At 44.0% G+C, this 14,353-nt stretch overlaps 1 protein-coding gene across 1 annotated transcript in view; it reads right to left on the bottom strand.

The window, feature by feature from the left end:
- Positions 1 to 3,986: 3,986 nt before the first annotated feature.
- Positions 3,987 to 14,353, bottom strand: part of LOC140721717 (uncharacterized) — a 75,693-nt gene continuing 65,326 nt past the window's right edge. The window contains exon 3 of the mRNA XM_073036501.1: positions 3,987 to 5,832. Coding sequence (XP_072892602.1) covers positions 4,728 to 5,832 — 1,105 coding nt within the window. The 3' untranslated portion in view covers positions 3,987 to 4,727. The remainder of the gene's footprint in view (positions 5,833 to 14,353) is intronic.

Below are 14,353 nucleotides of genomic sequence, written 5' to 3'. Positions count from 1 at the left end.
TGGGAAAACCTGTCAAACCGCTTTTATACTGCAGAGATATGCTCTTCCCAAGTGTCACTCCCTGTGACTAAGTCAGCAATATAGGCATCTGTGTGTTCCAACCCTCGAATTACAGAATCATTCATTTTCCGGAATGCTCCTGGACCTGTTTTCATTCCAAACAGCAAAACATTGTATTCATACAACCCAGATGGTATCACAGATGCAGAATTATTTCTACCTCTGTCTGTCAATGGAACACACCAATACCCTGTAAACAGATCAATCTTTGTAAGAAATTCAGATTTTCCAACCTTATCGATGCAATCATCTATCCTAGGGATAGAATAGGCATCTGTTTTTGTTGCTGCATTTACCTTCCTATAATCAGTGCAAAATCTAACACTACCATCAGGTTTGCGCACAATAATGCAGGGTGAGCTCCAATCTGATGCTGAAAGGCTAACAATACCATTTTCCAGCATATTTTCAATTTCTTGCTCAGCCTAATTACACTTTTCTACGTTCATGCGATATGGGTGTTGTTTTATCGGTTTAACCAATATCTACATCATGTATTGCGACCGTGGTTTGCTTGGGAACATCGGGAAATAAATCTTTAAACTTCAGAATTAATTCCTTCAGCTGTTGTTGTTGCTTTGGCTGCAGGTGAGCCAACCAGTTATCAATGTTTTCTGGAACAACGGAGTTCATTAGTCTAACTGGGACCACGTTTGGCTTGTGAAAAGTCTCTGACGAGTCAATTGTTTCATTCTCAGGGTTGCCAGATTCATATGTTTTGACAACAACACTCACAGATGGTGCCTGCTTGTCAAAATAAGGCTTTATCATATTTATCTGTACCACCTGTGTTAGTTTACATCGGTCGGGTGTTTTGATAACATAATTCGCATTATTAATTTGAGAGACTATTTCACAGGGTCCATTGAGTTTTGCCTGAAGTGGATTTGTTGGCATTGGAGATAAGGTAATCACCTTATCCCCCACCTGGTATTATCTTTCGCAAGCCCACTTATCAAACCAACACTTCATTTTGTTTTGAGAAATCTTTAAGTTTTGTCTCGCTAGAATACAGGCCTGGGGTAGTTCATTGTTGAACTTCTAAACTTAGTCGAACAAGTTAACATGCACATCCCCATCAATCACTGTTCCTTTAACAAGGTCAAAGGTCCCCTCACTCTATGACCAAATACAAATTCAAATGGACTAAAGCCCAGTGATTCCTTTACCAACTCTCTTGCTGCGAACAAAAGCAAATATATTCCTTCATCTCAGTGTTTTCCATTTTCAACACAGTATGTCTTTTTTTGGCGTGTGCGTGCATGCGTCCGATGATGTATTTTTCAAGCCTTTCCAAGGCACGGAGTGAGAGAGAGAGAGACAGAGAGAGAGACAGTGTGGAACACATTATCTCTTTATCATTGTTTTGAGGGTAGAATGAAATCTTTCTAGAACCCATCGTAATTCTGGATCTTACGCAGACGATTTAATTTGCTTAGCTCCCAGATAATAATCTAGATGTAAAATTGATTCCTTGATCAGACTGGATTTCTATAGGCAAATCAAATAATGTAAAAAAAAACTTGGTAAGAGCCTTCGCCACAGTTTTAGCTTTAATATTTCTGAGAGGTATTGCCTCTGGGAATCTGAATGCAGTACACATAATAGTTAGCAGACACTGATGGCCAGCTTTAGTCTTTGGCAATGGGCCAACACAATCCACTATAAATTTTGAAAAGGGTTCACCAAATGCAGTTATATATAGACTGCAGTGGGGCACTGTGGAGACCTGATTAGGTTTACCGACAACTTGACCAATGTGACAGGTTCTGCAAAAGGTCACAACATCTTTCCTCAGGTTAGGCCAGCAGAATTATTACATAATCCTTACAGTTTTATTCACTCCAAAATGGCCACCTGAGGGCAGACTGTGGGCCAAAGTTAAAATTTGAGTCCTATAAACTTTAGGAACTACACCTTGGTGAACAATTGCCCATGCCTCACTCGCTGGTATAGCAGGTGGCCTCCACTTCCTCATTATCACTCCACCCTTGTGATAATACCCGACTGGCACTTTCTTAATCTCATCATCTGAGAAAGCTGTTTCTTTTAAAGCTTCAAACTCTGGGTCTTGGTTCTGTTCTGCGATAAACTCGTCTGCGTCGGCAGACATTTTAGCCTTACTTAGAGTTCCTGCGCAGGAAGGATAAATGTTAAAATCCATCTGTGGGTCGTCAGTGGTTGGGTTAGTTGTCAACTGCACTGCAGGAACAACTTTACCATCTGCCAGGTGATTCCCTAACAGCAAAGTAACATCTTCCTTTGGCAAACTGGAGCATACTCCAATCTTAACAGGTCCCGAAACCAACCCTGACAATAAAGTTACGTTGTGCAATGGCACAGAAACCATGTCGCCCCAAATGAATTTAATAAGATTTACCTCACCAGTCTTAGTCTCTTCGCCAAACTTTAGAACGCTGTCTGATATAAGTGACTGAGAAGCCCCAGTAACTCGAAGAATCTTCACTGGTACCGGGGATGACCCTTCCTTTACTAATACAAACCCATCTGACATAAAATGATCGAATCCCTTCTTAACTCGGTCAGACCTCTCAGACCTTAACTGAGCCTCAAACAGAATGCTCAGAAACCTGTGTGTTTATAGGTGCTTCAACATACTGAACACAGGCATTCGGGACCGCCTCCTTTTCCTTTTTCTTCCCCAGAAGGCAACAATTAGCCATCATATAACCAGCTTTCTTACAATAGTAACAAGCAAGACCAGAATATTTATCTTTCAACTGCTTCCCTTCATCCTTACTCTTGTCACTAGTCCCAGCTTTAATTTCTGATTTACCCTGGTTATCCTTGCTACTCTTTTGGAAGCTCTTATTCGGGATAAACTTAACCTTATGAGTTAAAACAAACTCATCTGCTAATCCAACAGATTCCTGCAAAGTGGCAGCATCCTTTTTATCTAAATACGTCTTTATGTCATCAGGGACGCACCGTTTGAATTCTTCACTTAAAAGCAACACTTTCAAGCTGTTAAAATCATCATTTATATTTTTATATGTTCACCAGCGGTTAAAACACACAAACTTCTCATAAGCAAGTTCCATATGTCTGGTTCACAGATTTCCTCAAATTTCTAAACTTTTGCCTGTATGATTCTGGGACCAACTCATAAGCTATGAGCACAGCCTGTTTCAATATGTCATAATCAGCTGCTTCATCAACTGTCAAAGCAGAATAGGCTTGATGAGCCTTCCCCTTAATTACACTTTGGAAGAGAATAGGCCAACCCTCTTCTAGCCACTTTAAACTTTGAGCAACCTTCTCAAAATGCTGAAAGTATTTATCAACCTCTGCCTCGTTAAATGGAGGTACCAATTTAACTTCCCGAATGGCCTCAAACATCACTAGAGTCTAACGCTAGACCCCTTTGCTGCAATCTCTCTATCGTTTCAGCTCGACCAGCCTCTGTCTTTCTGCTTCCTCCCTCTGTTTTTCTGCCTCTCTAGCCTCAAACTGCCTCTGCCTTTCCGCAGCCTCCATCTTTAATTTTTCTCACTTGTACTGGAGCTCAAGCTCACTAGGTTTACTTTCAGGAAACACCTCCAATTCCTCCACTTTAAACACACACTCAGATACATAATGTTCAGCTATTATCCTCTGCATCTGTGCCCTCCTCATTGTCGATCTCACCTTAGCAAGGTTTAACCTTCTGGCAAGATTCAACAACTCAATCCTTCTGGCGTCCTCTAATGCCTCAGAGGCTAGCGCTTCCCGACATCTATCAACATCCATTGCTTCTGATTTTTCACACACAAATAAATCAAAAGGGACTTCCCCAAAGAAATTGATAATTAATGTCTCCACCCCCAAAACTGTTACTATCCCGGACGCAGGCCCAATTTTGTTATGAATCGTAACGCTTTAGAAATGAACCAGTAGCAATAGACTACACCTGGAGCCTGTTTTTGATGTTAAACCTATCTTTATTAGAATCTACTTATAATATAGTAACAAGCAAGATAAACAAAAGTTAACATTGTTATGTGTATATATGTGTGTGAATATCACTCCAAAACTATTGAGTTTGGGGGAAACAACGCTTGGAGTCTTGAGAAGGCAAAGTATGAAAGTTCAGTTCAAACATGGAATAGGTGATGAAAGAGATATTTCTAATCCAGCGTAAATGTTGAGAGAAGGCAATTATGTCAAATTCCACAGGTTCCATGGTGGTAAAACGAGAGAACAGTTGCTGTAGATTTTATTTGTCGTCGTTCCAAACCCGTATACGATTTATCACCGAAAGTGACTTGTCAGAAGGGGTATCGTCTTCAAGTGAATTACCACACCACACCCAGGCAAGGGTTAACACATCAGTGGTCTTCACAGGATACCCCAAATCTGATCCACTCCTATAGCTCAAACAAGGTAACAACCACACATTCGATGTACGATGAATCGATAATTAACCCACCCTTGTGGGCATAGGAAAGTTCCAAACAGTGACCCTTGGCCACTAGTTCCCTGGTTTTGATCCTTCCATTTTGCCTCCTTCGTCTCCATCTGTCTCTGAGTGTCTGTGTCCTCGGTTAAAAAGAAACAAGCTGTGAGCAATGTAAACAAGCTGCAAGTCAGACTGATTCACTTTCTTCATCTCTCTCGCTCTCTCTTAAAATGACAGTCCACAGCAAACGAAACCCAGGGATTCATAACTATGGCCACTCCCCAATGTGAACTGACTGGTGTGCCAGTAGTTGGGACGACTGAGGGAATCCCTTCCCACAGCCTGAGCAAGTGAACGGCTTCTCCCCAGTGTGAACTTGCTGATGTCTCTGTAGGTTGGATGATCCAGTGAATCTCTTCCCACATTTTGAGCAAGCGAACGGCCTTTCCCCTGTGTGAACTCGCTGGTGTTTCAGTACTTGGAATGACAGAGTGAATCGCTTCCCACAGACTGAGCAAGTGAACGGCTTCTCCCCAGTGTGAATTCGCTGGTGTGCCTGTAGGGTGGAAGATTGAGTGAATCGCTTCCCACATTCTGAGCAGGTGAATGGCCTCTCCCCAGTGTGAACTCGCTGATGTCTCTGCAGGTGGGATGACTGAGTGAATCCCTTCCCACATTCTGAGCAGGTGAACGGCTTCTCCCCAGTGTGAACTCGCTGATGTACCAGTAGGCAGGATGAATCCGTGAATCCCTTCCCACATTCTGAGCAGGTGAACGACTTCTCCCCAGTGTGAACTCGCTGATGTTTCTGCCGGGTGGATGAATCAGTGAATCCCTTCCCACAGACTGAGCAGGTGAACGGCTTCTCCCCAGTGTGAACTCGCTGATGTCTCTGCAGGTGGGATGACTGAGTGAATCCCATCCCACATTCTGAGCAGGTGAACGGCTTCTCCCCTGTGTGAACTCGCTGATGACTCAGTAGGCTGGATGACTGAGTAAATCCCTTCCCACATTCTGAGCAGGTGAATGGCCTCTCTCCAGTGTGAACTGGCTGATGATTCTGTAGGTTCCATAAGTGAGTGAAGCTCTTCCCACAGACTGAGCAGGTGAATGGCTTCTCTCCAGTGTGAACTCGTTGGTGTCTCTGCAGGTGGGATGACTGAGTGAATCCCTTCCCGCATTCTGAGCAGGTGAATGGCTTCTCCCCAGTGTGAACTCGCTGATGATTCTGTAGGTTGGATAACTCAGTGAATCTCTTCCCACATTCTGAGCAGTTGAACGGCTTCTCCCCAGTGTGAACTCGCTGATGACTCAGCAGGTGGGATGATTTAATGAATCTCTTCCCACAGACTGAGCAAGTGAATGGCCGCTCCCTGGTGTGAACTCCCTGGTGAGCCATTAGGTCAGATGACTGAGTGAATCTTTTCCCAGAAATTCAGCAGATGACCAGCCTCTGCCTGGTGTGAAGTGACTGGTGTGTCCACAGGTGGGAAAAGTGAGTGAATCGTTTCTCACACACAGAACAGGTGAATGGCCTTGCCCAGTGTGAACTTGCTGATGTACCTTCAGTTGAGATGACCGAGTGAATCTATTCCCACTGTCTGAGCAGTTGAACGGCCTTTCTCCTGTGTAAAATGATGGGCATGCCAGTTGGTCAGATGACCGAATGAATCCCTCCCCACAGTCTTGAGTAGGAAAGATGGTCGATTGAATCCCTCACTCCACTTCTTAAATATCTAGACAGAGACAGCAAAACTGGCGTGTCATGTTTGAGCTTCCTGGAGACGAATTCCTTCTCATTTTTAACCTGTAAAAAGATTTGCAAAATCCATCAATGGATTTAGGACAACATTTCAGTTGAAATTACTTGAGTTGCCAAGGTTTGATCTGGTATCACACTGTTATAGTGAGATTCAACCCAAGCTGGACAGAGATATCATCTCCTGACTGGGCAGAGTGCTGGTATCTGGAATGACCATCAATTCTCTGATGCTCTTCCTGTCTCTATAAGAATGGGGCATTTTGGCCTTCTCCAATTTGAACCCTCGCTCAGTTTGACTCTCTCCATTGGTATTATTCCCCCCTCCTGCTGAACTGCATGGGTGCCTGGCCCCACAGTAACTGAAACAGTCTCACACAAATAGTCTTTCTTGACATGCATCTGGGATTTTCTTTTATGTATTATTAACTTAAAGTGCCACAGTTTTAACACCATATAAAAAATTCCTGCTGAGATGAATGGTTGGTCCGCACGTCTGTTAAAATGATTTAGAGTAAATTTTTGTATTATTTCAGGTTCTTGTCAGAGTCATAGAAAATTACAGCACAGAAACAGGCCCTTTGGGCCATCTAGTTTATGCAAGACTATTTAAGTTGCCCACTCCCAAACCCTAACCATCCAGGTACCTACACGAACCTCTTAAATGTTGAAATTGTGCTTGCATGCACCACTTGTGCTGGCTGCTCATTCCACATCCGGATGACTGTCTGTGTGAAGAAGTTTCCCCTCATGTTCCCCTTAACGTTTCAACTTTCACCCTTAACCCATGGCCTCTGGTTGTAGTCCCACCCCCATCTCAGTGGAGAAAGCCAGCTTGCATTTACACTATTTATGCCCCTCTATCACAATCAAATCTCCCCTCAATCTTCTACATTCCAGGGAATAAAGTCCTGATTTGTTCAATCTTTCCTTATAACCCAAGTCCTCCAGACACGGCAACATCCTTGTGAATTTTCTCTGAAATCTCTGAACTTCTTTTACATCTTTCCTGTAGGTAGGTGACCAAAACTGCACACAATACTCCAAATTAGGCCTCACCATTGTCTTCTACAAGTCAACATAACATCCATCTATTGTCAGTATATGGTTCATGAAGGCCAATGAACTAAAATCTTTCCTTCCATCTCTATCTAACTGTGATACCACTTTCAGTGAATTAAGGACTTGTATTCCCAGGTCCCTTTCTTCTACAACACTCCTCCGTGCCCGACCAGTCACTGTGAAAGACCTCCCTTGGTAGCTCATACCAAAGTGCAACAACTCACACTGGTCTGCATTAAATTCCATTTTCCATTTCTAAAACCATTTTTCCACCTGGTCCAGATCACACTGCAAGCCATGATAGTCTTATTGCTGTCCGCTAAACCCCCAGTCTTGTTGTCATCCACAAATTTGCTGATCCAGTTAACCACACTATCATCCAGATTACTGATATAGATGACAAACAACAACAGATCCAGCACTGATCCCTGCGGCACATCACTAGACACAGGCCTCCAGTCAGAGAGGCAATCATCTGTAAATACTCTGGCTTCTCCCAAAGACAGTGTCTCATTCAATTTACTGTCTCATCTTGAATGCTGAGTGACTGAACCTTCTTGACCAACCTCCCATATGAGACTTTGTCAAGTGCCTTGCTAAAGTCCATGTAGACAACATCCTCTGCCTTGCCTTCATCCACTTTCCTGATAACTTCCTCGAGAGACGCTCTAAGGTTGGCTAGAGCCATGCTGTCTATCCTTTATCAGTCCACACCTATCCAAATACTTACAGTATATACTTGGTTCCTGCACACACATTCCAATAACTTTCCCAGTACTGATGTCAAGCTCACCAATGTATAACTTCCTAGTTTATTTTTACAGCCTTTCTTGAACAGCAGAACAACATTGTCTGTCCTCCAATCCTCCGGTATCTCACCTGTCACTAAGGATGATTTAAATATCTGTGCTAAGGCCCCAATAATTTCTGCACTTGTCTTCCGCAGGGTCCTAGTGAACAACTTGTCAGGCCCTGGGGCTTGATCCACACTAATTTGCCTCAAGACAGCAAATCCCTCCACCTCTGTAATCTGTACAGGGTCCATGATGTTGATGCAGCTTTGCCTCACTTCTATAGACTCTGTGTTCATCTCTTGAGTAAATACGGATGCAAAAGAAAATCTCCCCGTCTATGTTATCCCTTCTTATGGATTACCATTCTGATCTTCCAGAGAATTAATTTTTTCCCATGCAATCGTTTTGCTCTTAACATATCTGCAGAATCCCTGAGGATTTTCCTTCACCTTGTCTGCTGGGGCAACCTCATGCCTTCTTTTATTTCTTTCATCAGTGTTCACTTGAATTTCCTGTATTTCATAAGTACCCCATTTATTCCTCTCTGACTGTACCTGGTATGCACCTCCTTTTTGTTGATCTGGGAGAGGAAAGCCAAAGGGGTGATGCTTTGAGGTGCATGGTGGGAGGTGGGGGTAAGGAGGGTTAAACTAAAGTAGCAGGGGGAATGGGAGCCTGAATAACAGAACAGATAGTGGAGAGGTTGTGGAGACAGATGTTGTTCAGTCCTCAGACAAAGTCAGGAATGAAAAAGTTGAGCATGGTGCAGTGAATATGCTGAGCCCTGTATATTTCAATACAAGGAGCAGCGTAGGAAAGGCAGATGTGTTCAGGGCATGGATCAACACCTGGAATTAAGATACTAGGATCTGGCAACTGTGGACTGGGACATGTTGCATTATGGCAAAGGTGTGCTTGGTAAATGGGAGGCCTTCAAACCAAAATTTTGAAAGTACAAAGTGGGTATGTGCTTGTCAGAATAAAAGGTAAAGATAGAAACTGTAGGGAACCTTGAATTTCAAGAGATATTGAGACCCTGGTAAAGCACAAAATGGAATTGCATAACAGGGATAGGCAGTCAGTTTCTTATGGAGTATAAGAAATGCAAGGGAACACATAAGAAATAAATCAGGATGGCAAAATGAAGGTATGAGGTTGCTGTCACAGAAAAGGTGAAGGATAATCCTCAGGGATTCTAGTGATAGATTAAGAGCAAAAGGATTGCAAGGCACAAAGTTGGTCCTCTGGAAGACCGGAATGGCAATCCACGTGTGGAACCAAAGCAGATGGGGGAGATCTTAAATATTTTTCCATTCTCTATTTACTCAGGATATGGACAAAGATTCTATGGGATTGTGGAAAAGCGGCATTAAAATCGTGGACCCGGTACAGTTAAAAAAGAGAAGTTACTTCACTGTTCAAAATGGAACATAGAAATCTACAGCATATTCCAGGCCATTCCGACTAAAATTTTGTGCCAATCATGTGACCTACTCTAGTAACTGCCCCGAATTTCCCCAGCACACACCCTCTATTTTTCTAAGCTACATGTACCTATCTAAGAGGCTGTTGAAAGACCCTGTTGTATCTGCCTCAACAAACACAGCTGGCAGCACATTCCACGCACCCACCACTCTCTGTGTAAAAAACATACCCCTGACATCCCCTCGGTATCTATTTCCAAGCACCTTAAAACTATGCCCCCTCGTGTTAACCATTTCATCCCTGGGGAAAAAACTGCTGGCCACCCACACGCTCAATACCCCTCATCATTTGACTCCTCTGCCAGGTAATTCCTCCCAACACCTTCTAAAGTGGTCCACCTGTTGTTGTGGGGGATGGCCACTAGAGTACTCTGTGATGCCTATTTAACCTCATTTTCCTTCCTGTCTCTCACCCAGTTTCCTGTGTCCTGCCCCTTGGGTGTAACTCACCTCTCTTCATGTCATATCTATCACCCCCTCCAACTGCTGGATGATCTGGAATTCACCCATTTCAAGTTGCAGCTCATTGAAGTGCAGGGTTACAAGCTGCAGCTGGATGTACATCTTGTAGGTGAGGGCATCAGGGACACGGGAGGTCTCCCCTCCTTCCCTCCAATATCCTCTCTAATTTGTAAAAATCTCCCCTCTAATTTGTAATAACTACTGCAGATAAATCTTGTACTGTGTATTTTTTACACAGTGACAAGACGTGCACAGTGAATTTTATATAGAGAGGCATTCATTCTAACAGCTGGCAAATCACTGTCAATAGGAACTTTGATCTCCTCTGGGTTTGATCGAGTTCATCTGCACTCTCACACAACCTATGTAGCAGGCCTGGAACGGGTAACGGAGGATTTTCTCACCAAAGCTTTTGCACATTGTCCATATGTGGTTTGCTTGCTAAACTATGCTTTAAAAAGTCAGATTTCCAAATATCACGCCACTTCTTCCCACTTGTAAATTCTCCAGTAACTTTTGCATCACCAAAATGCAAACAGGCATCCCCAGTTTCTGTACTCTACATAAATATTCCCCCTGAACCCTCCCCCAATGACTGATGGTGGTGCACTCAGTGATGGTAATGCCAATGTATATGAAGACAAGGGCCGTGTCTGTCTCATTTGAGTCTGGCACATTTGTGATGTTAAAGCTGCTTGTTGCCCAGGGCAAAGCTGCTTGATATTATTACGGACCCAGAGAGAATGGAACAAAACATGTTCTCACTGGTAGAAATGTCCAGAGCAAGAGGAGGTAGAACAAGCAACACACACAAAATGCTGGAGGAACACAGCAGGCCAGGCAGCATCGATGGAAAAGAGTACTAATGCTGAGTTCCTCCGGCATTTTGTGTGTTGCTTGGATTTCCAGCCGCTGCAGATTTTCTCTTGCTGCGGTTGGAGGCAGAACAAAGGTGATTTCCTCAACAGCTGATAGAAAGATTGTGTTCTCTTTTTCCGAGTTCCTAATCCTTGCATTCAGATTGCTCGAGCTCAGCTCTGTTTGTGAGATCTATCTGCTCCCATTCCGATTAGCCGGAAGCTCTCCGGGGCCCGCGTACGGATCGTGGGGCTCAGAGAGAAGAAAAAGACCTGCCTGTGCCGAGTTTGCGGGCCACAGTCTCCGGTTCTCACAGCAATTGTCACTCAATTAGAGTCGAAAAAGCCCTTACCTTTCCGCTCCTCCCGACATTTTGTATACTGCGCGCATGCGTAATTATCAGAGCCGGCAGCAATCCTGACGCCTGCGCATTTGATCGGTGCTTCAAACGACAGCGAAATTTTAACCGCGGGGCTTTATGGGTAATCATGGTGCCATTAAAAATTTCTGCAAGCATCGGTTCCATGTCCATATCTCAGTTTTTTTGTGTGTGTAGAAAACTCAGCAGCTTTCTTAACGCAGAAAGCGGCTCCCATAAACGATACACTCATTATCAACATGCATTTCGTGTATCTAATGCCAAAGTACAATCCTCTTACAAATACCGATGTGAAACAGAAGAGATTCTGCAGTTGCTGGAAATACAGAGACGCACACACATACACACACACACACACACACACACACACACACACACACACACACACACACACACACACACACACACAATACTGGAGGAACACTGCAGTTCAGGCAGCAACTAAGTAGAGGAGTACACAGTCTAGACATGCTGAAGGGGCTCGGCTTAAATGCTGCCCTTTTATTCCTCTCCACATTTGCTGCCTGATCTGCTGATTACCTGCAATGTTTTGTAGAAATTAACCATTTTGTTTTTCAATTAACCAGTTTCGAAATGTTTCTCATCTTTCATTCATAGCCACATCCTGTTGGTCTTGTTCCTCTTCCTCCTCCTGCTCGTAACCTCCAGACCCCATCTCTTTCCGGAGCCCCAAAGCCCTGATTGGTGCTGGTAACTGTTTGGTTTCTGACTCTGCTCCACTGAAGATTCACTCGATAGTCTGCTGTCAGGCTTTAGAGGTGCATTGCAGCAACCCAGCTGTCTGAGGCACAGTCCTTTGAAATTGGTGAAAATGACACAAAATTTGAAAAGAGCAGGGAAATAGGAGTTTAACCACCTTAGTGCGGAGCCATGGGGAAGGTCAAATACTCAGCGAGCTCATCGTGTTAATTAGCCTGGGGAAAATCATGCAGGAAATTCATGCAGGTGTATCAGATGATGAGAGGCATTGATCGTGTGAAAAGTCAGAGGCTTTTTTCCCCCCAGGGCTGAGATGGCTAACACGTGGGGGGCATAGTTAAGGTGCTTGGAAGTAGTTCAATGGAGGTGTCAGAGATATATTTTTTATACAGATAGTGGTGGGTGTGTGGACTGCACTGCCAGCGACGGTGGTATAGACGGGTACAATTGAGTCTTTTAAGAGAATCTTAGAGAGGTACATGGAGCTTAGAAAAATAGAGGGTTCTGTCGTAGGGTAATTCTAGGCATTTTCTAGAGTTGGTTGCTGTGGGCCGAAGGGCCTGTAATTTGCTGCAGATTTCTCTGATTCTAAGAAATTCAATGGAAATCTCTTCTCTCACGGAGTGGTGACAAGTTGCAACAGGGAGAGTGAGAGATAATTTTTAAAATACGGATATGGAACAGAAACCTGGGCAGAGAGCAGATAGACCGAGTGGCCTTTCTGGTGTACATTGTGAGTTTGGCAGTGACAGTAAGTACCTGCGACATGGGATTTGATACAGAATTGATTTATCTTTCACAGATCCACAATATTAAACGCCAGTGGGGCGCTGTCTTCTCCCACATCTCTAACTCCACATTCAAGGATCGGTGGCATTCAAACGCTGGTAAAGGCAACATGTACAACACACTGGAGGAACTCAGCAGGTCAGGCAGCATCCATGAGAACGATGTGTAGAGGGGGTTTCTTATTAGTATAAGGGGGTTTCTTCTTTGTGAGGGTTTATTTTTCTTTTTTGTTACTGCGTAAGTTAATCAAATGGCTTCTTTGTTTTGTTAAAAGTAGGAATGCTTCTTTCTTGCAAGGGAGTGCTGGAAGCTTGTTTGAGTTAAATTTACTGATAACGGTAATTGTATTCATTTGTTAACCAATTGGAATTAATGTTATTCTCTGTTCTGGGTCTGTAAGCTACTGTTGGCGGGCTTTTGGGAAGATCGCCGCTAGGGGGTGAGAGAGAGAGAGAGAGAGAGAGAGAGAGAGAGAGAGAGAGAGAGAGAGAGAGAGAGAGAGAGAGAGAGAGAGAGAGAGAGAGAGAGAGAGAGAGAGAGAGAGAGAGAGAGAGAGAGGACGCGATGCTGTAAACTGGGTGAGGAACGGACCCCGAGTGGGGTTCCGAGGCCAGGATGTTCGGCGAGGAGAGAAGACGAAGATAGATGTGCTTGGTTGATCACTTCGAGTGGTCCTGAGCTACGAGTCGAGGAGTTCGGAGGGGATCAAATAGTGGCCGGAAGACTTTGTTAATTGAGCTCCAACGGTTGTACACGAAGTGGTTTGGACTTTGATAAGTCTTGGCGCCTTTTCTTTATTTTCTTTTCCTTTGTATATATTGTATCATTATTAATCACATAGTTCTAGTAATATGTATAAACCATATAACCATATAACAATCACAGCACGGAAACAGGCCATTCTGGCCCTCCTAGTCCGTGCCGAACTCTTAATCTCACCTAGTCCCACCTACCCGCACTCAGCCCATAACCCTCCACTCCTTTTCTGTCCATATACCTATCCAATTTTACCTTAAATGACACAACTGAACTGGCCTCTACTACTTCTACAGGAAGCTCATTCCACACAGCTATCACTCTCTGAGTAAAGAAATACCCCCTCGTGTTTCCCTTAAACTTTTGCCCCCTAACTCTCAAATCATGTCCTCTCGTTTGAATCTCCCCTACTCTCAATGGAAACAGCCTATTCACGTCAACTCTATCTATTCCTCTCAACATTTTAAATACCTCGATCAAATCCCCCCTCAACCTTCTACGCTCCAATGAATAGAGACCTAACTTGTTCAACCTTCAACCTATAAAGTGTTATCATTTAATCGCATATGGTGTACTGTCTATTATTATTTATTAAACCCAGAGTTTCGAGCTGCTTGGGAGGACTTGTGTAATAGCCACGGGCCGGTACCGAATTCAAACGAGAGCCGGTGGTGGTACGGCCTGGGGCAAGTATCTGAGGGTGAGACCCTCTTAGTGGACGCTCCGAAATACCAGGAGGGAGGGGAGTTGACCGCTGAAGACACCTCGGTGAGAGAGAGAAGTTGCGGCGACTGGGCCCTGAAGCCGTGGGAGACGTAGGCAGCGTGTGTG

The sequence above is a fragment of the Hemitrygon akajei genome, unplaced genomic scaffold (assembly GCF_048418815.1).
Source record: "Hemitrygon akajei unplaced genomic scaffold, sHemAka1.3 Scf000060, whole genome shotgun sequence".
NCBI classification, from domain to species: domain Eukaryota; kingdom Metazoa; phylum Chordata; class Chondrichthyes; order Myliobatiformes; family Dasyatidae; genus Hemitrygon; species Hemitrygon akajei.
This window is presented reverse-complemented; position numbering and strand designations above follow the sequence as displayed.